Genomic DNA, 20,375 nt, shown 5'->3' with positions numbered 1-20,375 from the left:
TTGCCCCCTGTGCTGGCAACCCACTGAGTTCCACCACCTCTTTTCCCAGAAAAAAAGCCCTGAGCATACATGACGGATTCCAAAGCAGTCGTACAATGCACCAGAGATTACTTTTACACCAGTTGTGAGATAGGTAAACAGAAGGTCACTCTTGGTGAAAGCAATTTGCAGTGTGGGTTTTTACAAATACTGATAGAGTGGTCAAACCATTGACTGTGCCAGTTTGCAGTTCAGACTGACTCAGAAGTCCACATCACAGTGATTGTGAGCACTTCTCTTGTGTTGTGAGAACAGTACAAAATGTAGAGACTATCTGCTTAATTAGGAGCTATTTGTTCACAACAATGATTTGCAAGATCCAGAGCAAAACTTGGGAATGTGTTTTGTTATCCCTTTGCACATTCCATTTTCGGCGTATCCTTTTCAAGCTCGGCTTTTAGATGAAACTGCAACTTACATTGCTGTGTTTCTCCTGGTGAATCACAGAGGCACAAAACTTATGTGACTCTGCTTTAAAGCATACAGTTGGGAATCAAGACACAGGAGCTTCTTCACTAGCTATTTAGACTGGAGAACTGACATCCACTCCGATTTTACATAGAGTCCAGGGAGCACAAGTGCCAAGCCATCATGTTTCAGTGCTCAGTGGTAGAGTACGTGTTTTGCATGAAGAAAGCCTCCAGTCCAGTCTCTAACATCTCCAGGTAAAAGGATCAGAAAAGACCTTGACCTGAGACCCTGCAGAGCTTCTACCAGTCAGAGTAGATAAGAGTGACCTTGATAGATCAAGTATCTAACTCACTATAAGAAAGCTCCATGTGTACCAATGTTTTCCATATTATTTTCCCGTCTTTTAAACATTGTATTTGTGGTGATTGAGAAAACATACACACTTAAAACACAGCCGCAACACCAGCCTAGCCAGTATGAGTTGGCAAAGTGTACTGGAGGTTGTGCAAGGCCATTGTCCTTTTAAATTTCCCTCCTTGCCTGAAACAGCTTCTTACCTTAATTGGCTGATTCCTATGGCCTCCATGCCCTGACCTGGATAGCCCACCCTGACCTGGATAACCCAGGTGAGCCCGATCTTGTCAGAATTGAAAAGCTAAGCACGGTCGGCCTTGGTTAGTAATTGGATGGGAGACCTCTAACGAAAGCCAGGGTTGCAGAGGCAGGCAATGGCAAACCACCTCTGATAGTCTCTTGCCATGAAAACCCCACCAGAGGCCGCCATAAGTCAACTCTAACTTGAGGGCACTCTTCACCACCACAGCCTCCATATAGCTGCATTCTTGAACCAGCACAGAATTGGTCATTTCCTGTCCTTTTCAGGGAGACAGTGGGGCTTCACTTCTGAAATAAAAGCCATTCCACTTTGGGGAATGTAATAGTAATAATAGTTGGAAAACGGAAGAGAAAGCAAGTAAGAGGCAGTTGGTTGAGCAGCAAAGTGCAATTATGGACATGCTCCGGCAGTAGGAGATGGGACCTGACTAATGGAGAGCTGATTTGGGAATGTCAGAGCCATGTGGGCCTCTTGGAGTCCTCAGCTGGGAAGTGAAAGCTACTTCAGGCAAGGGTCAACAGGAAGCAACTAATCAAGATGAGAAGCAGAGGCCTCTTTTTAAAAAGCAGCATGGAGGATATTAAGGGGGTATTGTACGCTTTGCAGACCTGAGCTCCCAGTTAAATGTGTAATGAAGCCTTGAGTCAGTGGGAGGGCATAGCCAGTTTTTATGCAGAATAGTGTTATAAGTGGGGCTATTTTTCTGGGGAAAGAGGTGGTGGAACTCAGTGGGTTGCCAGCACAGGGGGCAACTCTTGGCGGGAGGAGGTGCCCCTGGTACCACATGTGCATGTGCAAAGTGCATGCATGCTCCCAGGGCCAATGACATCACTTTAGGTCAGCTGGAACAAAGGGGAGTTTTTGAAAGTTTAAATCGCCCTCGGTGAAAATGGTCACATGGCTGGTGGTCCCGCCCCCTGATCTCCAGACAGAGGGGAGTTGAGATTGCCCTCTGCGCCGCAATTTAAAAACTCCCCCTTGTTCCAGCTGATCCCAAATGATGTCATTGGTCCTGGGAACATGCATGCACTTTGCACGTGCACATGTGGTACCAGGAGCACCACGTCCCACTAAGAGTTGCCCCCTGTACTGGCAACCCACTAAGTTCCACCACCTCTTTTCCCAGGAAAAAAAGCCCTGGTGGCCAGCCACATGCTTCTGAAATGCCCACAAGCTGGGCATGAAGGCAACTGTAACAGCCTTCCCTGCTGTGTGCCTCCAACCAGTATTCAGATGTAGACTGCCTCTGAAACATGGAGGCTCCATTGAATTATCATGGCTAAAAGCAGAGAAGGTCAAATTCCATTTTGTAGCCATCTAAGCCAGTGCCTAGGGTCAGCAAATTCAAAGAGTTAATTAAACAAAACTAAGTGGGAAAGCCACTCCTAGACTGTACCATTTAGGCTGCTCAAAACGGGGAAGAAAGTGTCACCCATTTAAGTGCTCCCCAAGGGAAAAAGCATATGGCAAACTAGACTGTCAGGAAGTGGGCAAGGCAGAACCTCGTTCTCAGACAGACTAGTTTTCCAGAAGAGGGGAGTTTTGTCCATTGGGGAAGCCTCCTATCATCCACATCCTCTACCTATAGCTATTAGTCTAGCCTATTAGTCTATACTATTAGCCTAGTCTATACTATTAGCCTATTAGGATATACTAGCCTATTAGTCTAGGCAAGTATAGAAGAGCAAGTATAGAAGCATTCAGGGGAAAATACCCTGTAGACTTCATCAATTCATGCTTTAACAGGGCTGGCATGCAACGCATCTCCTCCAAGGCTCCAAGCCAACTGCTGCGTGGCATGCAGGTGTGCAAAAGGGGCTCCCGGGTCCTGCCTCTGCAGAAAATGCCTGAGCAGGGCATGAGTAGCAGAGAGGGGCCGTTTCCACACGTCTTACCCGCCTGCGGAACATGGTGCGAAAGACCCGGAAGACAGCGCCTTCTCGTGCAAAATTGCACCAGGAAGACGCTGTTATCCAGGAGTTTTGCACAATTTCACGCGAGAAGACGCTGTCTTCCGGGTTTTTCGTGCGATGTTCCGCAGGCGGGTAAGACGTATGGAAACGGCCCGTTTTCTTCCAGCTCAATTAATTTCCTTCTCAGATCATCAAAACTAACATTCCCTTGGAATGAATTCTCTCTCCCAGATCCCTCAACAATTCATTTCCCTTCAATAGATGCAGAGGAGTTAGCCGTTAGTCTGTAGTAGCATGCATCTGACGAAGAGAACTGTGATTCTCGAAAGCTTATGCTACAATAAAGTTGGTTAGTCTTAAAGGTGCTACTGGACTCTTTTTGATTTCCCTTCAAATAATTGATCCAGTCCGTTCATTTCTCTGCCACTTTCTCTTCCAAAGGATTTCTCCTTCAATTCATCTCCCCCCCTCCGCCCCCTGGGAGAGAGAATTCATTCCAAGGGAATGTTAGTGTTGATGATCTGAGCAGGAAATTAATTGAGCCGGAAGAAAACGGGCCGTTTCCACACGTCTTACCTGCCTGTGGAACATCGCGCAAAAGACCCTGAAGACAGCGTCTTCTTGCACAAAATCGTGCCAGGAAGATGCTGTTATCCAGGAGTTTTGCACGATTTCGCGCAAGAAGACTCTGTCTTCTGGGTCTTTCGCGCGATGTTCTGCAGGCAGGTAAGATGTGTGGAAACGGCCAGGGTTTTGCCACCTTTATTCTTGGAAGCCCCACAAAGACTTAGCACAACCTTCCTTTCTGATTCTGCTGCGTGCCACTCTAGTGGCTGGCTTGGCAGTGGAGGGACCTTAAAATTCCCTCTTTTTTCGAGTGCAACGGGATCCCTTCTATGTGCCATGCAAGCGGATGCCTCTCCAGGGACTTCCTAGGCAGGAGAGGGTTGCCAAGGATAGATTTTCTATTTATTTGCTTCTCCTGCTCATTACCAAACACCAAACAAACAGGCAAGGGCATTCAGCTGAAAGGCAGCCTGTACTTACCAGCCAGTGTTTCCTATTTGGGTGCCAAGCCAAGCCAAGCCAGCGCTCAGTTTATGGAGGGAGGGGCCCTTGTACTTCACTTTGCCAAAGAGTCAGAGAGGAGGAAATGGTTTGATCTTGGTGTTCCCTTGAAAGCAGTGTTGACAACTGATCTGAAAGAAGCATGCTCCTGTGCTTTGAACAACGGTGAAACTGGGCGAATGAAACTTTTTTTTACAGCCTAAGGACAGACATTAATACCCGGTGATGTGGGCTCACCAGCCTGTAGTTAAAAGGCACAGGTGCAAAGGCAGGTGGGGAAGCTGACAACCCAAATAGCTGGTGTTGGAATTGGGCACGTATTGAGTCTTTGCACAGGGTTTGGAAGGGCTGTCACCAGCTGCAGGCTTTTAAAGATTCAGGCATGTTTGTGTTCTCCGTTGGATTTGCCTGGCTTGGCTTTGGCGATCTACATGCGGCTCCCCTTGGACCAGCCTGCATTCTGGAACGGCCACATCCTCATCTTTTCTGAGTTCTGCTGGGGCTGGATGCAGATCATCTCAGCTCCTCATTATTCCTCCTAAGCAACAGGCCTACCCCCTGGCAAGGCTTTCCCTAGAAAACTTCTATAAAATCATACAAAGAACAAAGAAAGCCAAGGCTGATGTATCCTTTATTATTCTTAAAGTTTGGCTTTGTACCCATCTTGTACAAGGGACAATGGTTGCACATGATGACTCAGACAAAACCCCACCCTGATCATAGTTCAGCGCGTTGCCAGTTAGTAACCGGGCAATTTGCGCTGCATCTTGAAATTCCCCACTGCAATGGGAAACGGGGGGCCGCCATGGCCTCTCCTGATGTTCCTCGCTCAGCCTGGTAGTCCATCCCTCTTTACTTGATGGGCAGCACAGCTGGAATTGTGCTTGTCACAGCAAGCAGGAGAGAAAAGGGTCGACGGTGCTGCAGGGGCCTTGTCTCTGGCTTTTTGGGGGGGTGGGAGTTGAAGGATACGGTGTAATTCTCTGGGGTGGCAACTGGCAGCCCTAAAGTTCACCTCAAAATTTCCAGCTTCCACAGAAGCAAACTGAACGCATGACCCCATGAAATAAAAAGGGCTGTGGAAGAGTGTGCTGTCTAAAACAAACAAATACACAAACAGTAACAATTTTGTTCTCTCTCCACAGCCAAATGAATTTACCATCCAATTAGGAGTCCAGAAAATGTGGGCAAAATCCCATGGTGGGTGTTGGCCAGACAAGGCCAGCCAGTTCCCGGAAGGCATTTTACTAGATGCAATTAGATCAAAACCACGACAGAAGCGGACGTCTTTGTTTCCAACAAAGACGTAATGGATTTGTGTACCATACCCATTTTCAAAATCCTACACTTGGAAAAGCATCTTTTCCTCTTCTTCGGTATATAAAACAAGCGCGGGCGGAGTCAGCATTCACCACATGGAAATCAACATCTGGCACGTGTTGGAGGACATCCACATCACCTCCACCAGCCTGAACTGCAAGTAGCCGAAGACAAAGCCAGAGAGGACGTCAGTGATGTGATGCCGTCCAACCATGACCCTAGAAAGTCCCACCAAAAAGGCCCAGAGCACAAGCAAGATCCGAAGTGGCACCGCTAAGACCAGGTGGCTGAGGAAGAACTTGGACACCATGGCTGCCCGGCTGGCGTGTCCGGCAGGAAAAGCATAGATGTCCATGGTCAGGTAGTCCAGCAGGCCCGGGCTGACGTCGTACGGTCCTTTCCGCTTAGCCAGCTTCTGTAAGCCGGCGATGATGAGGATGTCCAGAAACAAGGCTAGAGTGGGAAAAGGGCGGGGGGAGAAGGGCATTAGAGAGATGAACCAGCTTAGATCAAACCAACAGGTGACAACAAGTCTCTGTTGAGGGTGTTGCGTTCACCTGAAAACTCTAGACCTGTTTCCTAAACTTGTTGACACACACTTTTTTCTAAATAGTAAGAGTCCAGTAGCACCTTTAAGTCTAACCAACTTTATTGTAGCATAAGCTTTCGAGATGCATCTGATGAAGAGAGCTGTGGTTCTCAAAAGGTTAGGCTACAATAAAGCTGGTTAGTCTTAAAGTGGGTTAGTCTTTAAGGTGCTACTGGACTCTTTACTATTTTGCTACTACAGACTAACACGGCTAACTCCTCTGGATCTATGACACTTTTTTGTGGCTCATGTACTTACAAAAAATGTTTGAGTGAGAGAGGAAAAAACTATACATTCTTAAAAGCACCTGCCTGTAGAGTTTCTGCATGAATCACTCTTCCGTGTGTGCCTCCTGACTGCAAATGTCTAGTGCAGTGATTTGTACAAAGAAACAACTGACAACCTCCTCTGAGGATAGGCATGTATCCAATCATGCACACTGAACAGACACATCTAAACTGTCCATCTCTAGTAAAGGCTGATTGGAAAGAGGCAACACCAGTGCTGTAAATCATGCAGGGTTGCCATGGACAGCCTCCTTGGTGGATGAGTATTTTAGGCTCACAAGAGATTTCAATTAGTCTGTTCCACACAATACACCAACAGCTTCTTTGTGGCATGCATTTTGGAAATTACTGGTCTGCAGTGTCAAAAGAAACCAACAATAACCAACACACACAAGTAAGTTATGAGGTGACAGCAGCCATTATCGTGTGAGAGATCCAGAGCAGTTAGCCGTGTTAGTCTGTAGTAGCAAAATAGTAAAGAGTCCAGTAGCACCATTAAGACTAACCAACTTTACTGTAGCATAAATAAGCTTTCAAGAACCATAGTTCTCTTCGTCAGATGCATCGTCAGCTTTCGAAAACCACAGTTCTCTTCATCAGATGCATTGTCAGATGCATCTGATGAAGAGAGCTGTGGTTCTCGAAAGCTGACGATGCATCTGATGAAGAGAGCTGTGGTTCTCGAAAGCTGACAATGCATCTGACGAAGAGAGCTGTGGTTCTCGAAAGCTTATGCTACAGTAAAGTTGGTTAGTCTTAAAGGTGCTACTGGACTCTTTACTATTATCATGTGATGATCACTTCCATCAATATTTGACAGAGGAAAAGAAATGTATGTTGTCACATCTGGTGTATGTAATTGAGCTGGGTGCAAATCTCACTTTGGTCACAGGCCTCCACAAGGATCAGAACCGTTTTGACCACCTACTTTCCCACACACCACTTTTAATCCCGGTGTGGGTACAACTTTTATTTGCCTGCACAACTATGAAATAAAGAGGGGTATGTGGTGAGATGTGGACGTCACTGTCAGTACCACCAGTGCCGTCACATCAACACCACCCCTTTTAAGATGTTCTTGTTTGACCAATCGCATTATTGCGTTATGACGTTATGATGACCAAAGGCCCCAGCATTAAGCTGTTAGTAGCAGAGGAAAAAAGAGAAATAAAAGTGAAAAGAAACCAAGCATGCCACGTGTGCAGTGTTGGCACAGAGTCACTCCAAACAGAACGTTTAACCCCCAAAGCATAGAAACCTAAAAGACAACCATTTAATGGCAACACAAATTAACCGTCATTATATTGCTATTACACACTTCCTTTTTTGTGTCTGAAGAAAACTTGATCCTAAGATCTAAAAGGCAAATCGTGTTGCCGATGACTCACTTTTTATCCCTGTGCATGTGCAGTACACGAGGATAAGAAGACAGTTGGGGCAAAACAGTTTGCCTCCCTGCCCATGTCCTGGGGCCTCCAGAGGCCTAGAAAGGCCCAGTGTGGCTGTGGGAAGGCCCAGCACTGTGCTGCCAAGGCTTCCTGCTGCCTTGGAGCTTCTGGAGGCCTGTGAAGGACTGTTGCGGCAGCGGGGAGACATGGCACCCTGGTCCCAGGCCTTCCCACTGCCTCAGGGCCCGGTGCAGCGGTGCAGCCCTGCCTAGCGGTCCACTGCGACATGGGGATGCCCAGCCTGGCAGTCCACGGTGGTGTGGGGCTGCCTGGCCCACTGGCCCGCTGTGGTGTGGGGCTGCCCAGCCCAGTGGCCCAATGCAGCATGGGGCAGCCTGGCAGCTAGATGTGGGGCAGCTCAGCCCGTTGCAGCGCAAGGCGTCCCCGCTGTTTGCAGCGCAGTGCTGCCCTTCTCAGCAGCCCACTGCAGCGTAGGGTGGCCCAGCCGTTTATACCATGGGGGTGCCCTCCCCAGCGGCCTGCTGTGGCGCAGGGCAGCCCAGCCAGTTGCAGCACGGGGCGGCCCGGCCATTTTGGCGTGGGGAGGCCCTCCCCAGCAGCCCGCTGTGGCATGAGGCAGCTCAGCCTGCTTCAGCATGGGGTAGCTTGGCCCACTTGAGCGCAGGGCTGCCAGGCCGATTGTGGTGTGGGGCTGCCCTCCTTGGCGGCCCACTGCAGTGCGGGGCAGCTTGGCTTGGAGGCCGGTGCTAGAGCCCGTTGTATTTAGTCACAAGGGGCTCTGGTGCTAATGAAGTTATAACATCATAACTTTGCTCCCCTGGTGCCAGTCTCTGCCTCCCAGCTCTGGGTCCGCCTGCATGGGACTCTCCTGTTTGGACTGTGGGTGTTGTAAATCCTAAACAAAAATGCCTACCTGGAGCATAGCTATCCTGTATTGGGGATTTTTTTAAACCAATCAAAATGATTGTTATAGCGTTACACAGGGCCTTTTTTCTGGGAAAAGAGGTGGTGGAACTCAGTGGGTTGCCCTCGGAGAAAATGGTCACATGGCTGGTGGCCCCGCCCCCTGATCTCCAGACAGAGGGGAGTTGAGATTGCTGAGCGGCATGGAGGGCAATCTCAACTCCCCTCTGTCTGGAGATCAGGGGGTGGGGCCACCAGCCATGTGACCATTTTCAAGCAGTTCTGGAACTCCGTTCCCCCGCGTTCCCCCTGAAAAAAAGCCCTGGCGTTACAGCATTTTAAAAAAATTCCCTGATGCAGGGCGGCCATGCTTCAGGTAGACATTTTTGTTAGGATTTTTGACCCCCTCCCGCTCATTGTCCAAACCGGAGAGCCCTGCCTAGGCAGACACAGAGGAGGGAGGCAGAGGTCAGCACCCATGGAGGGGGGGTGGAACCAACACAATGCGATAACAATGATGTTATGATGGTATAACATCATTCCTTTTTCTTCAGAAAGAAACTCAGAAGCCTTTTTGCTGGAAATAATGGATAAACAGTTGGAAAATAAACACGGGGCAAATCCACATTACTCATTCTAAGTCGCATGTTCCCTGCATTCCCCACGCAATCCCGAGTGCCGGTCACATTACCTCATTAAACAGACGCATTTCATTCGCATTTCTCCCGAATATGTGGTCACAGGTTTTCAACGGGAATTTCACGGTGGCCGTGAACGGGCCAATGCGCAATTTAAGCAGTTTTTTTTAAAAACCACCCCCCTTCCTGTCTCTCCGGCCGTTCCGAGAGTTCCTATTGGCTGATTCAACTTGCAAGTGCTCCGTAGTCTGCAAAAGACTGTTTTTGACTTCATAGCATTGGATTTATTGATTATGCTGTTTCTGAATCAAATCTGGTAGTTTGAAAAATCATTTTGGGGTGAATCCATCCTCAGAACGGACTCGCGAAACTTCCTTTTTAACTGTTTTTTATTTTTTTTATTTTATATTACTGTAATATCGAAATTACGAAATATCGAAATAATGACACTCCAAGGAAGTGAAACTTCAGTAAAATTCAGGCACTGAACTGTCCTGCATAGGAAATGCCCACGAAAGCTTCCCACATGCTTCCAAATTTCCAAAAAAGAAATGGGAGAGAGCCATCAGTGCTGTCAGTGGGGGAAAGAGAGGCATCATTATCTTCAATGATGTTTCTTTATAAGGCAAGATCGAAATAACGGAAAAGTGCGCTCAAAAAATTTTTTAAAAAATGGGCGGGAAAAAAAGGTCCCGCCCCCCAAAAGCGGTTTTTGAGCGGCCGTGTGACCGGACGGACGCGTGAGAAAGACGGATTGGAAGCAGGAATGTGAACGAAGAGGAAAAAATCACGGATTGGAGGCAAACGGAAGATATCCGATAAACATGCGGGTAATGGGTGAATGTGGATTTGACCACGGTATCCTATTTCTATATATGCCAATGGTGGCAAGGCTTTTATATGCGCAAAAATGGAAAACTACAGTATTGCCTTCAATGGATGACTGGATTGTGAAAATGATGGAGTTAGCGGAGATGACCAAACTTACAGCTCTGATCAGAGATAAAACACTGTCTAATTTTATGGTTAACTGGGAACCCTTTATTGACTTTCTGCGTTAGACGAGAAAAAAATGAACTGATGATTTGTGGATTTGATTTTTAAGAAGACAAATTTGGGGAAAAAATAGAAGGGGACAGTACTGAAAACGTAAATTTTGGAGGTATCAAAACTACAAGTATAATGTTTGTAAAGATATGATAGGTGTTGTAGAGAAAAATGGAAAATGAAATATGTATTATTTGTCTTTTTCTTTATTTTTTGTTCTTCTCTTTTTCTCTCTTTTTGTATTCTTTTTTTCGCTTTCCCATTTCTCTACCCTTTTTATTGGGCTTTTAATCTTATCAATAAAATAAAAAATATTCTTTAAAAAAAACCCCAAGAAGCATCTTGGGAAAGGAGGGGGATGAGGGGAAGGAGGAGGGAAGAAGGGGAAGGGAGGAGCTGGGAGGAGGATGGAGTGACCAATCAACTTGAAGCGGCCTGCAGAGAGAGAGAGAGAGGGGGGGGGTGAGGAAGGCAGAAGAGAGGAACAGGGGGGTGGGGAAAACCAAAAGGAAAATTCTGCATGATTGAAAAAGGTGACTCAAAACTGCATCAAGAAAAACATCGGGGAATAAGCACAGGCAGAAAATCCGAACAGAAATCTTGAAAACGCCTCCTTGAAATCTGAAGGGAGAATCTAGAATTCAGAAGAAAACCCGAAGAGGCATGGGGCCCAAAGCAGCAAAAACCCTCCATGCAGAAAAGCCATCATTCAGCCATCACCCAGCCTCTGACCCCAGCACAGCCTCAGTGGACAGTTTGGGAAATGACTGCCCTGGGGCTTCATTCATTAGCATGAGCAGAACCTGGAGAGGCTGCTCTATCCACAGGCGTGTCAGGAGGGCATGGCTTCATTTCTCAGAGGCCCGCCTGATTCAGTTTGCTCAAGAGCAGCTGCTAGGACAACATCCTTGCGTTTCCCCTCCCTTGGGGTCTGAAGGGCTCTTAGCAGCTAGGAGGAGGGAGGGAGGGAAGAGGAGTGGTTCGGGCCTGACATTTGGCCTTTCTTGGCAGTAGGCTGCTCCTGAAAGAGTACTCTGCCTGCAGGCCTCCCCCTATCCTTATCTCCTGGTTTCTTTTTCCTCTGATTGGTTTCATCTAGGCAATGTTTAGCAAATGGTCTTTCTTGACATCTGAAGCAATGCTAAACAGAAACTGGAAGTTAAGATCAACTTTGCAAGACCAGAGCTGCTTGCCTTGGGGATAGGGTTGCCAGCCTCCAGGTAGTGGCTGGATATCTCCCAGTCAACAGAGAGCAGTTCCCCTGGAGAAAATGGCTGCTTTGGAGGGTGGACTCTATGGCATCATACCTTGCTGAGGTCCACCCCCTTCCCAAACCACACCCTCTTCAGGTTCCACCCCCAAAATCTCCAGGAATTTCCCAACCTGGTGCTGGCAACCCTACTTGGGGAGCAAAGTTTTACCAGTAGCCACTCTTTGAACTGAGCAAGTGCTGAGGAGTCAACCACAATGGTTCCCCCACCAACTCACTCCTGGCAAACTAAAGGGGCTCTGGAATGCCTTTCTTAACAGTAAGGGCATCAGCAGACCCCTCCCCTCATTGCGCATCTCAGCTTCTCGTGCCTATTTGCATGTGTCTTGGCTCATGCATGGGAATCAGCAGTTAAATTGTCGAAGGACCTATTCAGAACTCTTACAAGGTTTGGAGGAGGGAACCTTCACATACAGATCGGGAGTTGCAGGTTAAAGACATCTTTGCATGTGCTTTGGCACTGAGAAAGCAGCAGGGAGTGTAATAAAGGTGGAACAGGGACCAGTTTGGTGTCACACCATTTGGTGTTTCTGCACAGGCGTAACTAAAGCCAGTTTGGTGGAGTGGTTAAGAGCAGCAGGACTCTAATCTGGAGAATTGGGTTTGATTTCCCACTCCGCCACTTGAAGCCAGCTGGGTGACCTTGGGTCAGTCACAGCTTCTTGGAGCTCTCACTTCACAGGGTGATTGTTGTGGGGATAATAATAACATAACTGTAAACCACTATGAGTGGGTGTTAAGTTGTCCTGAAGGGTGGTGTATAAATGTTGCTGCTGTTGTTATTACAGAGGCCGTCCCCCACTCCTGTCCCTGTATCCCATTGCCTCCTTTGATGTGAATCAGCACATGGAATGGTCACAGTTCTGTTGGTGTCAGCAGCGTTTTCAGAAATAGATCCAAGCGGTGCCGTCACTCCGGCTCATGTTCCCTTGCAATCTCATCTGACCTACATATCGGCCTGGACCTTGGCTGGCTGAACTGCGGCCACCATCATTGCAGCCATCTGGCCTGCCGAAAACAGGGCCAGCCCAGAACTACTCCTTGGGATGCCCAAGGGCTGTTCTGGTCTGTCTCTCCAGCCACCACTTGCTCTTTTTCCCCTACCACAAGGATGACCCCATTCATAGAAGCAACGGCCTTCAAGCTGTGTTCTGGGGGACTCAGGGGTCCCTCCAAAGCTTATTCCTCAATGATAAGATCCAAAATGGTGGATAAGCCTTCTGTGTCGCTACCCATTATCCCCCACAAAGTGCAGATGCTGAGGAGTGACTGAGTCTATGAGGAACAGCAATAAGGCCTGGCTGCAGGGCTTTTTTTCTGGGAAAAGAGGTGGCGGAACTCAGTGGGTTGCCCTCGGAGAAAATGGTCACACAGCTGGTGGCCCCGCCCCCTGATCTCCAGACAGAGGGAGGTTGAGATTGCACATGGAGGGCAATCTGAACTCCCCTCTGTCTGGAGATCAGGGGGCGGCGCCACCAGCCGTGTGACCATTTTCAAGAGGTTCCAGGACTCCATTCCACCGCGTTCCAGCTGAAAAAAACCCCTGCCTGGCTGTATCCTGTGTGCACACTTCCCAGAAGCCTCTGCAATATGGACAGGTTCAATGGCGGACCTGCAAGAATTCCTTAGCAGGACGGGGACCCCGAATTAGGAGGAAAGGTTGCAGAGGGATGTTTTAAATAAATCAACAAACAAACAAACAAGCAAGGCTGCCTGAAGCAAGAATATTTGGAAGTCACTTAGATTAGGACTCATACCTTCGAGAGAGAGAGAGAACACGATGAATTTCAGCAGGTGCACTTTCTAATTCCTCATTAGATTTGCCAGGTCCTCTTAACCACCCAGCAGTTGCAGGGGCAGGACGCGGCACTCACCTGTTTTCTTCTCTTCCAGGAAGTGATGTCATCGCGCAGGTCCAGGATTGTGTGCGTGCTTTGCATGGGAGTGCACCCTGAATGCCTGTTCCTCTGCCTCCCCCACGCAAGTCAGGTGAGTGGTGGCAAGGGATGTAGTTTGGGTTGCCAGCTCCAGGTTGGGAAATTCCTGGAGATTTGGCAGGTGGAGCCAAGAAAGGGCAGGGTTGGGCAGGAGGGGGACCTCATTCGGATGTAATACCATAGTCCACCCTCCAAATCAGCCATTTTCTCCAGGGGAACTGATCTCTGTGATCTGGAGACCAGTTGTAGTTCTGGGAGATCTCCAGCCACCACCTGGAGACTAGCAACCCTAGGCAGAGGGTGAGAGCGGGGGATCCCCTGCCCCCATCATGGGACCGGCAACCCTATTCCTCACAGCACTGGGCCGTGGTGAGCAGCCTGTGCCAGAAATCCATCTTTTACACAACTATTAAAAGCATAAGAGTTCCATTCTCCATTGCACCAGGTTATGCTATTGACTATTAGTGCCCAGAGCTGGCTAGGCCTCACAGTGGTTGCCTAGCAACCACGGTACACTCACCTGCCTCTTTCTATCAAATTCAGCTGAGGCATATTTCACTAAAGTGGCAGTAGCAACAGCTAATAGAAATAAACAGGATGGAATAAACAGCAAGATGATTTTAAAAATTCCTACTGATTTCAGGGATTGTTGGCACACCTGGAGGGTTGGTGCTGGCTATACAAGGAATGCCCCCCCCCCGTTTACTTATTGCCAACAGTTAGACTTTACAGTGAAGTATCGTATTATATAAAAGGCAAGCCGTGTTTCAGACGACACACTTTTTATCCTGGTGCGCCTCCAGAGGGCGCTGCTGCAGCGATAAGCCCAGGTGAGGAAGCCCATGCCTCCAGAGAGCAGGCTACAGCAGGAAGTGCAGGCAAGGCAGCCCCTCCCTCCTTCCACTCCCCTGCCTTCACTTGGCGGCAATTGGGGTGTGGAGCAAGCGACAATGCCTGTTCCCCCTTCACCTGGTGGGAATCAGGCATGGAGCAGGTGGCAATGCCCGCCCCTCTTTCACCCATCCAGGATCAGGAGGAGAGCAGGTGGTAATGCTTCCCCTTCACCCTGCCGGGATCAGGTGTGAAGCAGGCTGCAATGCCCCCTCTCACCTGGCTGGGATCAGGAGCAGAACAGGTGGCAATACCCGCCTTCTCTTCACCCAGTAGGAATCAGGCGTGGAACAGGTGGCAACACACACACCCCTCACCTGACTGGGATCAGGAGCAGAGCACAACGGGCTTTGTTCCTAGTGTATTATACTACACTACATAACATTTCCAGCATCTCTGGTGAATTTTTTAAAACTTTAAACATGGGCAAGTGCTTGCTGCAACCTTTGAGTAGCATAGTGGTTAAGTCATTGGGTTGTGAATCAGCACTCTATTTGTTCAAATCCCACTCCTGCCATGAGCTCAGCAGGTGGCCTTGGGGCAGCCCCTCCTCTCAGCCCAGCTCCCCAGCTGTATTGTGGGGATAATAATATCATGACTTTATTCACTGCTCTGAGTGGGGCACCAATCTGTCTAGAAGACCGGTATGTTAGTGCAGTTATTATTATTTCCATTCCAACTGGGCATAAAGCAGAGATTAAATGCTGAGTTTTGGATATCTGATCACTAAAATTCTTCCCTTATGTTTCTAGATCTCATGGCTCTAAAGGAACTTCAGTTCTTTGGATGCCCTTCAAACCAGCTCTGGAAACCCCCCAAAATACTTTCTCTAAGAACACAGTTAAGATTATTCTATATGGATTATCAGGTTAGGATGGTATAGGTGATGGAGATTCAAAGAATCTTTGTCAAAATTTTTGAGCATCTGGACTAATGAGAACCTCATCCCCATTAAAATATTTATTCCAGCACGGGAACTAGGAACACTCGTGCATGCAGCACTGAAATGGAATTAATTGCCTTTGGCATCCACACCAGATCTTGGAGCGTCTGTACCTGAGAAATTGCCCTCACTGTTGCCTGATTCTGTAACCTCCATGGAACCCCCTTCTGGTCAGAATCCTTCTGCTGGATTAGACCAAAGGGATCCATCTACTCAGGGCTTTTTTTCTGGGAAAAGAGGTGGTGGAACTCAGTGGGTTGCCCTCAGAGAAAATGGTCACATGGCTGGTGGCCCCGCCCCCTGATCTCCAGACAGAGGGGAGTGTAGATCGCGGCGCAGAGGGCAATCTCAACTCCCCTCTGTCTGGAGATCAGGGGGCGGGGCCACCAGCCATGTGACCATTTTCAAGAGGTTCCAGAACTCCGTTCCACCACATTCCCACTGAAAAAAAGCCCTGCATCTACTCCAGCATTGGAGAAATAGGGATTCTAGGTGCCTGCTGGTGGTGGGCAATCTCCCAGTGGCTTACTTGCTTGCCTGCCAGTTGCTGGTGACCAACGGGAGGTTCTCGGCCACCCGAAGATCACCCACCACTAGCAGGCACCCCAGGAACATGCCCAGCACGCATCTTCCCATGCTATGTTTAGGGCTGATTCTCAAAGAACTGGCCCCATGCAGAGCATAGAAGTGCTCCTGTGGCTGGTGAGACGACGTCACTTCCAGAAGAGACGTCATTACATAAGCACCAGGAGCACATGCGCACTTTGTGCATGCATAAAAAAACACATGCAGAAGGCACGAGGTAAGTGTCAACTCCCCCCACTCCCTCAGGGAGGGTATAGGGACCTGGGAACCCTAAACAGAATCCAGCCAAATACCTCTGAATGCTTAAAAAATAACAGTACCCCCGGCATCCAATATTCAGATATTCTTCCCCTGAAGATGGAGGTTCCATGCAGACATCATGTCTGATAGTACTTCATAGATAGAGGTTGCAGCCCTAAGAACACTTTCCTGGGAGTAAACCCCATTGAATAAAATTAAATTTACCTGCCTACACTTGTTCCATGAGCCTCCATGAATTTAATTCCTTCTTAAAGCCATCAAAGCAAGTAGCTGTCGCCACATCTTCTGGGTGATCTTATTTTACCACCACCCCTCCTTACATTATATTATTTAATGGATTAAATTGTAAGTCTTTGGGCAGGCCCTCTTTGTTCTGTTTTGAGCTACTTTTTGTGCACTGCTTAGTTCCCTGCGCTGATTTTCAAGCCAGTAAAAGCTTCACCTGCTTAATCTCTGCATGTCAGAGATAAAACACAGCCTATTATCTCCTTTCTAGGAACTGTCCCCTCTAACTTTAACAGTGTACTCATTCCAACAATTACTCCCTCCAGCTTAATTTCTGCATGTCAGGTTGCTCGTAATGGCATAGGAACAGGGCCAGTTTTTTTTAAAAAAAGACAACCTAGTTGATTCAATCCCTTTTCCTTCCACCCCCCGCACTGCACAGACCCTCTCCTAAAGTCCCTAAGCCATTCATTCTTGGATCACCCGGGCACTCTGGGCCAAAATGGAAAGAGAGAGGAGATAAAAATTAGCAGTGGCCACGATGCTTTAAAGGCAATGTGGTTCATCTGCCTACCCATGACAGCCATCCACAGACCACGGAAGTCCACTGTTATCACATCCTTTGCTGCCTTCACTCCATTAGGACTGCCATCCCTTCAGGGATGGGCCAAAAGATTTTGGGGACTTATTGCAGATTACTTTGTGTCCCCCAACACCGTCTTCCTTTTCACACACACACCCCACCAGCACTGCAACAAGAGGCACTTCTCTAAGCCCTACACCAGCCAACACTGTGGGCACTAGGGTTGCCAGGCCCCCTGGAGCCCAAACCAGAGGATGGGGGGAGGGGTCGTGGGGGGATAACATAGTGGAACTTACATTGCATGTGTGCAAAGTGAGCATGCGCTCTGAAACTCTTCCTTGTCATGCTGGGAATGTCATTCCAGCATGACAAGGAAGTGAAGCCTCTTTCCCCCCCACCCCCGACATGTAACTGATTTGAGGAAATGATGCCATTCTTGGTGTGACTAGGGAGCTCCTAGGCCCATTCCCTGTGTTTCCCCCCCCCCCAGCCGCTCAGGTGAGTGATGGGGTGTGTGGAGACTGGGCACTGGGGATCCCTCATTCCCACCAGGGGACTGGGCACTCAGCTATAGGTAGGGTTGCCAGATGCCCCTACCCTCCCAGGGGGAGGAGGGGGACCTGGCCCTCATGTTTCTTGTCTTTTCTGTGCAACTCCCTGCCTGTCTGAGGCCTGGGGACACCTGCCCTCGACTGCTGGCCGCCAGCCAGGGGTGTTGGTGAAGGACGAGCCTCACACTTCACTGCCCCCTGTGCTGTGGGGAAGCCACTATGGGCCTATCCTTTGCACAGAGGAGAAGATGCCCCCCATTCGCATTGCCCTCACTGGGGTCGGTGCTGTGGCTTGCTGAGGTGGTGGATTGGGAGGTAAAGAACAACCCTGGAAAAGAGCCTCCCTCACCTGATGGAGGGGGAGGGAAAGTGGAAGGGGGCCCAGCCCATCCGTGCAACAAAGGGAGGGAAGGAGCAGGTCTGCCACTGGCTGCCCACTGGGGCCAGCAAAGCTGCCCAAGGGTAGACCCTGATACCATGGGTGGGTGGGGCAACAGGGCTGGTTTGGGCACCCCTGTCCCTCTGGTGCCCTAGACATTCACCTAGGTGCATCTAATGGCTGGATCGGCCCTGTATCCTTTCTTCACTCACGCTCCTTCTGTCCAGAAAAAAACATGGCATTGAAGTTGTGTTGGGAGGAGAAGACCCATTCTCACACCTACTACTGCTGCAGCCAAGTACTTCCTTCCTCTATAGGGCTGCCCTAGACACCTTCCTAGACCTCACGTAATAGGTAAAACTAGGCCAGAGAAGCACCGATCCAAAAAAGATTAGAGTATTAGGTCACAAGTTTTAGTAATTGCTACCAAAAGCATGGGGAAATGTAGCATTAGAATGTGTGCACATATGTGTTCATTTTCGCCTCTTCTACACACAGGGCTTTTTTCCAGCTGGAATGTGGTGGAACAGAGTTCTGGAACCTCTTGAAAATGGTCATATGGCCGGTGGCCCCGCCCCCTGATCTCCAGACAGAGGGGAGTTGAGATTGCCCTCCATGTCATGGCACAGAGGGCAATCTAAACTCCCCTCTGTCTGGAGATCAGGGGGCGGGGCCACCGGCCATGTGACCATTTTCACCAAGGGTGATTCAAACTTTTAAAAACTCCTCCCTTGTTCCAGCTGACCCAAAGTGACGTCATTGTGCAGTCCTGAGTTCCACCACCTCTTTTCCGAGAAAAAAGGCCCTGTCTACACATATACAAGTGCTGTAAATAAGACTGCAAAAGCTACTAGTCCTCTATAAGATTTGCTGTCCTGCTGGTCCACCCACGACTTACTCACCATTTGTGGCACTCTTGTCTATTCACTTAGAAGGAATCCTTACCCACCTGTAACTACAAGTCAGTATTATGATTTCTGATTGACTGTATTCAGATTCTCTGTCCACAACTAACTAAACTCTCCTTCCCCAGCTCACAAAATGTAAAGTGTTCCACTCAAAATATTGCAGCTGCTGCTTAAAAAACAGAACACCCTCATATATTGAGCATAGATTGGAGCAAGAGAAAAGAGACCTCATTTGTAGGGGGAAACATGATAAAGTGTCATCTGAGTGCAAAGATGATTTATTATGGCAGGTTCTTTCACAGTGCCGTGTTGATGTTCAAGGCATTTAATTGGATGAAAGCCACTTGAGTTTTCTACTTTCCCTTAATCAAATTACCGACTCGCAGCAAGTAAACAATGCAGATGCCATACACATGCATGGGGCGGCAACGGGGGGACTTTGATCACAAAACAAATCTAAAAATGGGACATGGTATGTTTATCACCTCAAAACAAGGAACTGAAAGAGTATCCGCTAGTGATTAAAGAACTTCCTGGCAGAAGACTGAAATTTGGCACCTATAAAGAGAAATATGCTGATTATTTGAAAAGATTAAAAATGGGGCATTTTAATACTTCAGCCTCATGGCAGGGTAGGAATTTGGGGCTACCGCCTTCCCAAACAGGACTTCAAAGAAATCTGAGACTTCCTCATAAGCAACAGAAATGCCCACCCCAACTATTTTGGCATTTCTTTTAGCATCGACAAACTGCTAGCGTCAGGAACATACAAGGCAGATTTTTTTTTTAAGTACAGACACTTTTGTCTTCTTTAGATGAATAAGAACTTCCATAAGTTGCCTGTGGATTCCCTTAAGCATAATCATAAAATAATCTCAAATTTATTGTCAGATCGCTCAATCTACTCTGAGTCTGGGAGAATTTAGGATGGGTTGAGCTGGGGGTGGGGTCAAACCCGCCCCCCTGCCCCCAAGTTGTCTTAATCCCCCGCTGCGGGGGGAACAGCAGCTCTTTTCAGATGTTTCCTTCCTGGTGCTATGACTCTATGTACAGTTGGAATGCACTACATGGAATCATCCCAGTATGCAATGTAGATTTTCTGCCTCAGTAGTAGACATGTACCACACCCAAGATTAATTACTGGTTCTGAAGCCGGTATATATGCACATTGCTCCTTTAAGAAGAGATGGGGATTATGCATGTCAGAAGGATTGCGTGTAGTGTGTTTGTCCCATCCACGCGGTCAAACATATTGACTGGACAGGGTTTGGTGCACCCACAAGTTTTGGATCCAGAGGAGTTAGCCGTGTTAGTCTGTAGTTGCAAAATAGTCAAGAGCCCAGTAGCACCTTTAAGACGAACCAACTTTATTGCAGCATAAGCTTTCGAGAACCACAGCTCTCTTCGTCAGATGCATCGTGCATCTGACGAAGAGAGCTGTGGTTCTTGAAAGCTGATGGTACAATAAAGTTGGTTAGTCTTAAAGGTGCTACTGGGCTCTTGACTATTCCACACGTTCTGTGCACTGATAGCAAAAGCAACATATGGGGCAGCTCTGGTTTTCAGTAGAAAAGGGGGTCATATGGAAGGGTTAAATAACCC

At 48.3% G+C, this 20,375-nt stretch overlaps 1 protein-coding gene across 1 annotated transcript in view; it reads right to left on the bottom strand.

Annotated features, from left to right (window-relative positions):
• Positions 1-4,661: 4,661 nt before the first annotated feature.
• PLPP7 (phospholipid phosphatase 7 (inactive)) overlaps positions 4,662-20,375 on the bottom strand; it is a 35,825-nt gene continuing 20,111 nt past the window's right edge. The window contains exon 2 of the mRNA XM_054998157.1: positions 4,662-5,820. Within this exon, the coding sequence (XP_054854132.1) occupies positions 5,456-5,820 (365 nt within the window). The 3' untranslated portion in view covers positions 4,662-5,455. The remainder of the gene's footprint in view (positions 5,821-20,375) is intronic.

Source organism: Eublepharis macularius, chromosome 14, assembly GCF_028583425.1.
Source record: "Eublepharis macularius isolate TG4126 chromosome 14, MPM_Emac_v1.0, whole genome shotgun sequence".
NCBI classification, from domain to species: domain Eukaryota; kingdom Metazoa; phylum Chordata; class Lepidosauria; order Squamata; family Eublepharidae; genus Eublepharis; species Eublepharis macularius.
This window is presented reverse-complemented; position numbering and strand designations above follow the sequence as displayed.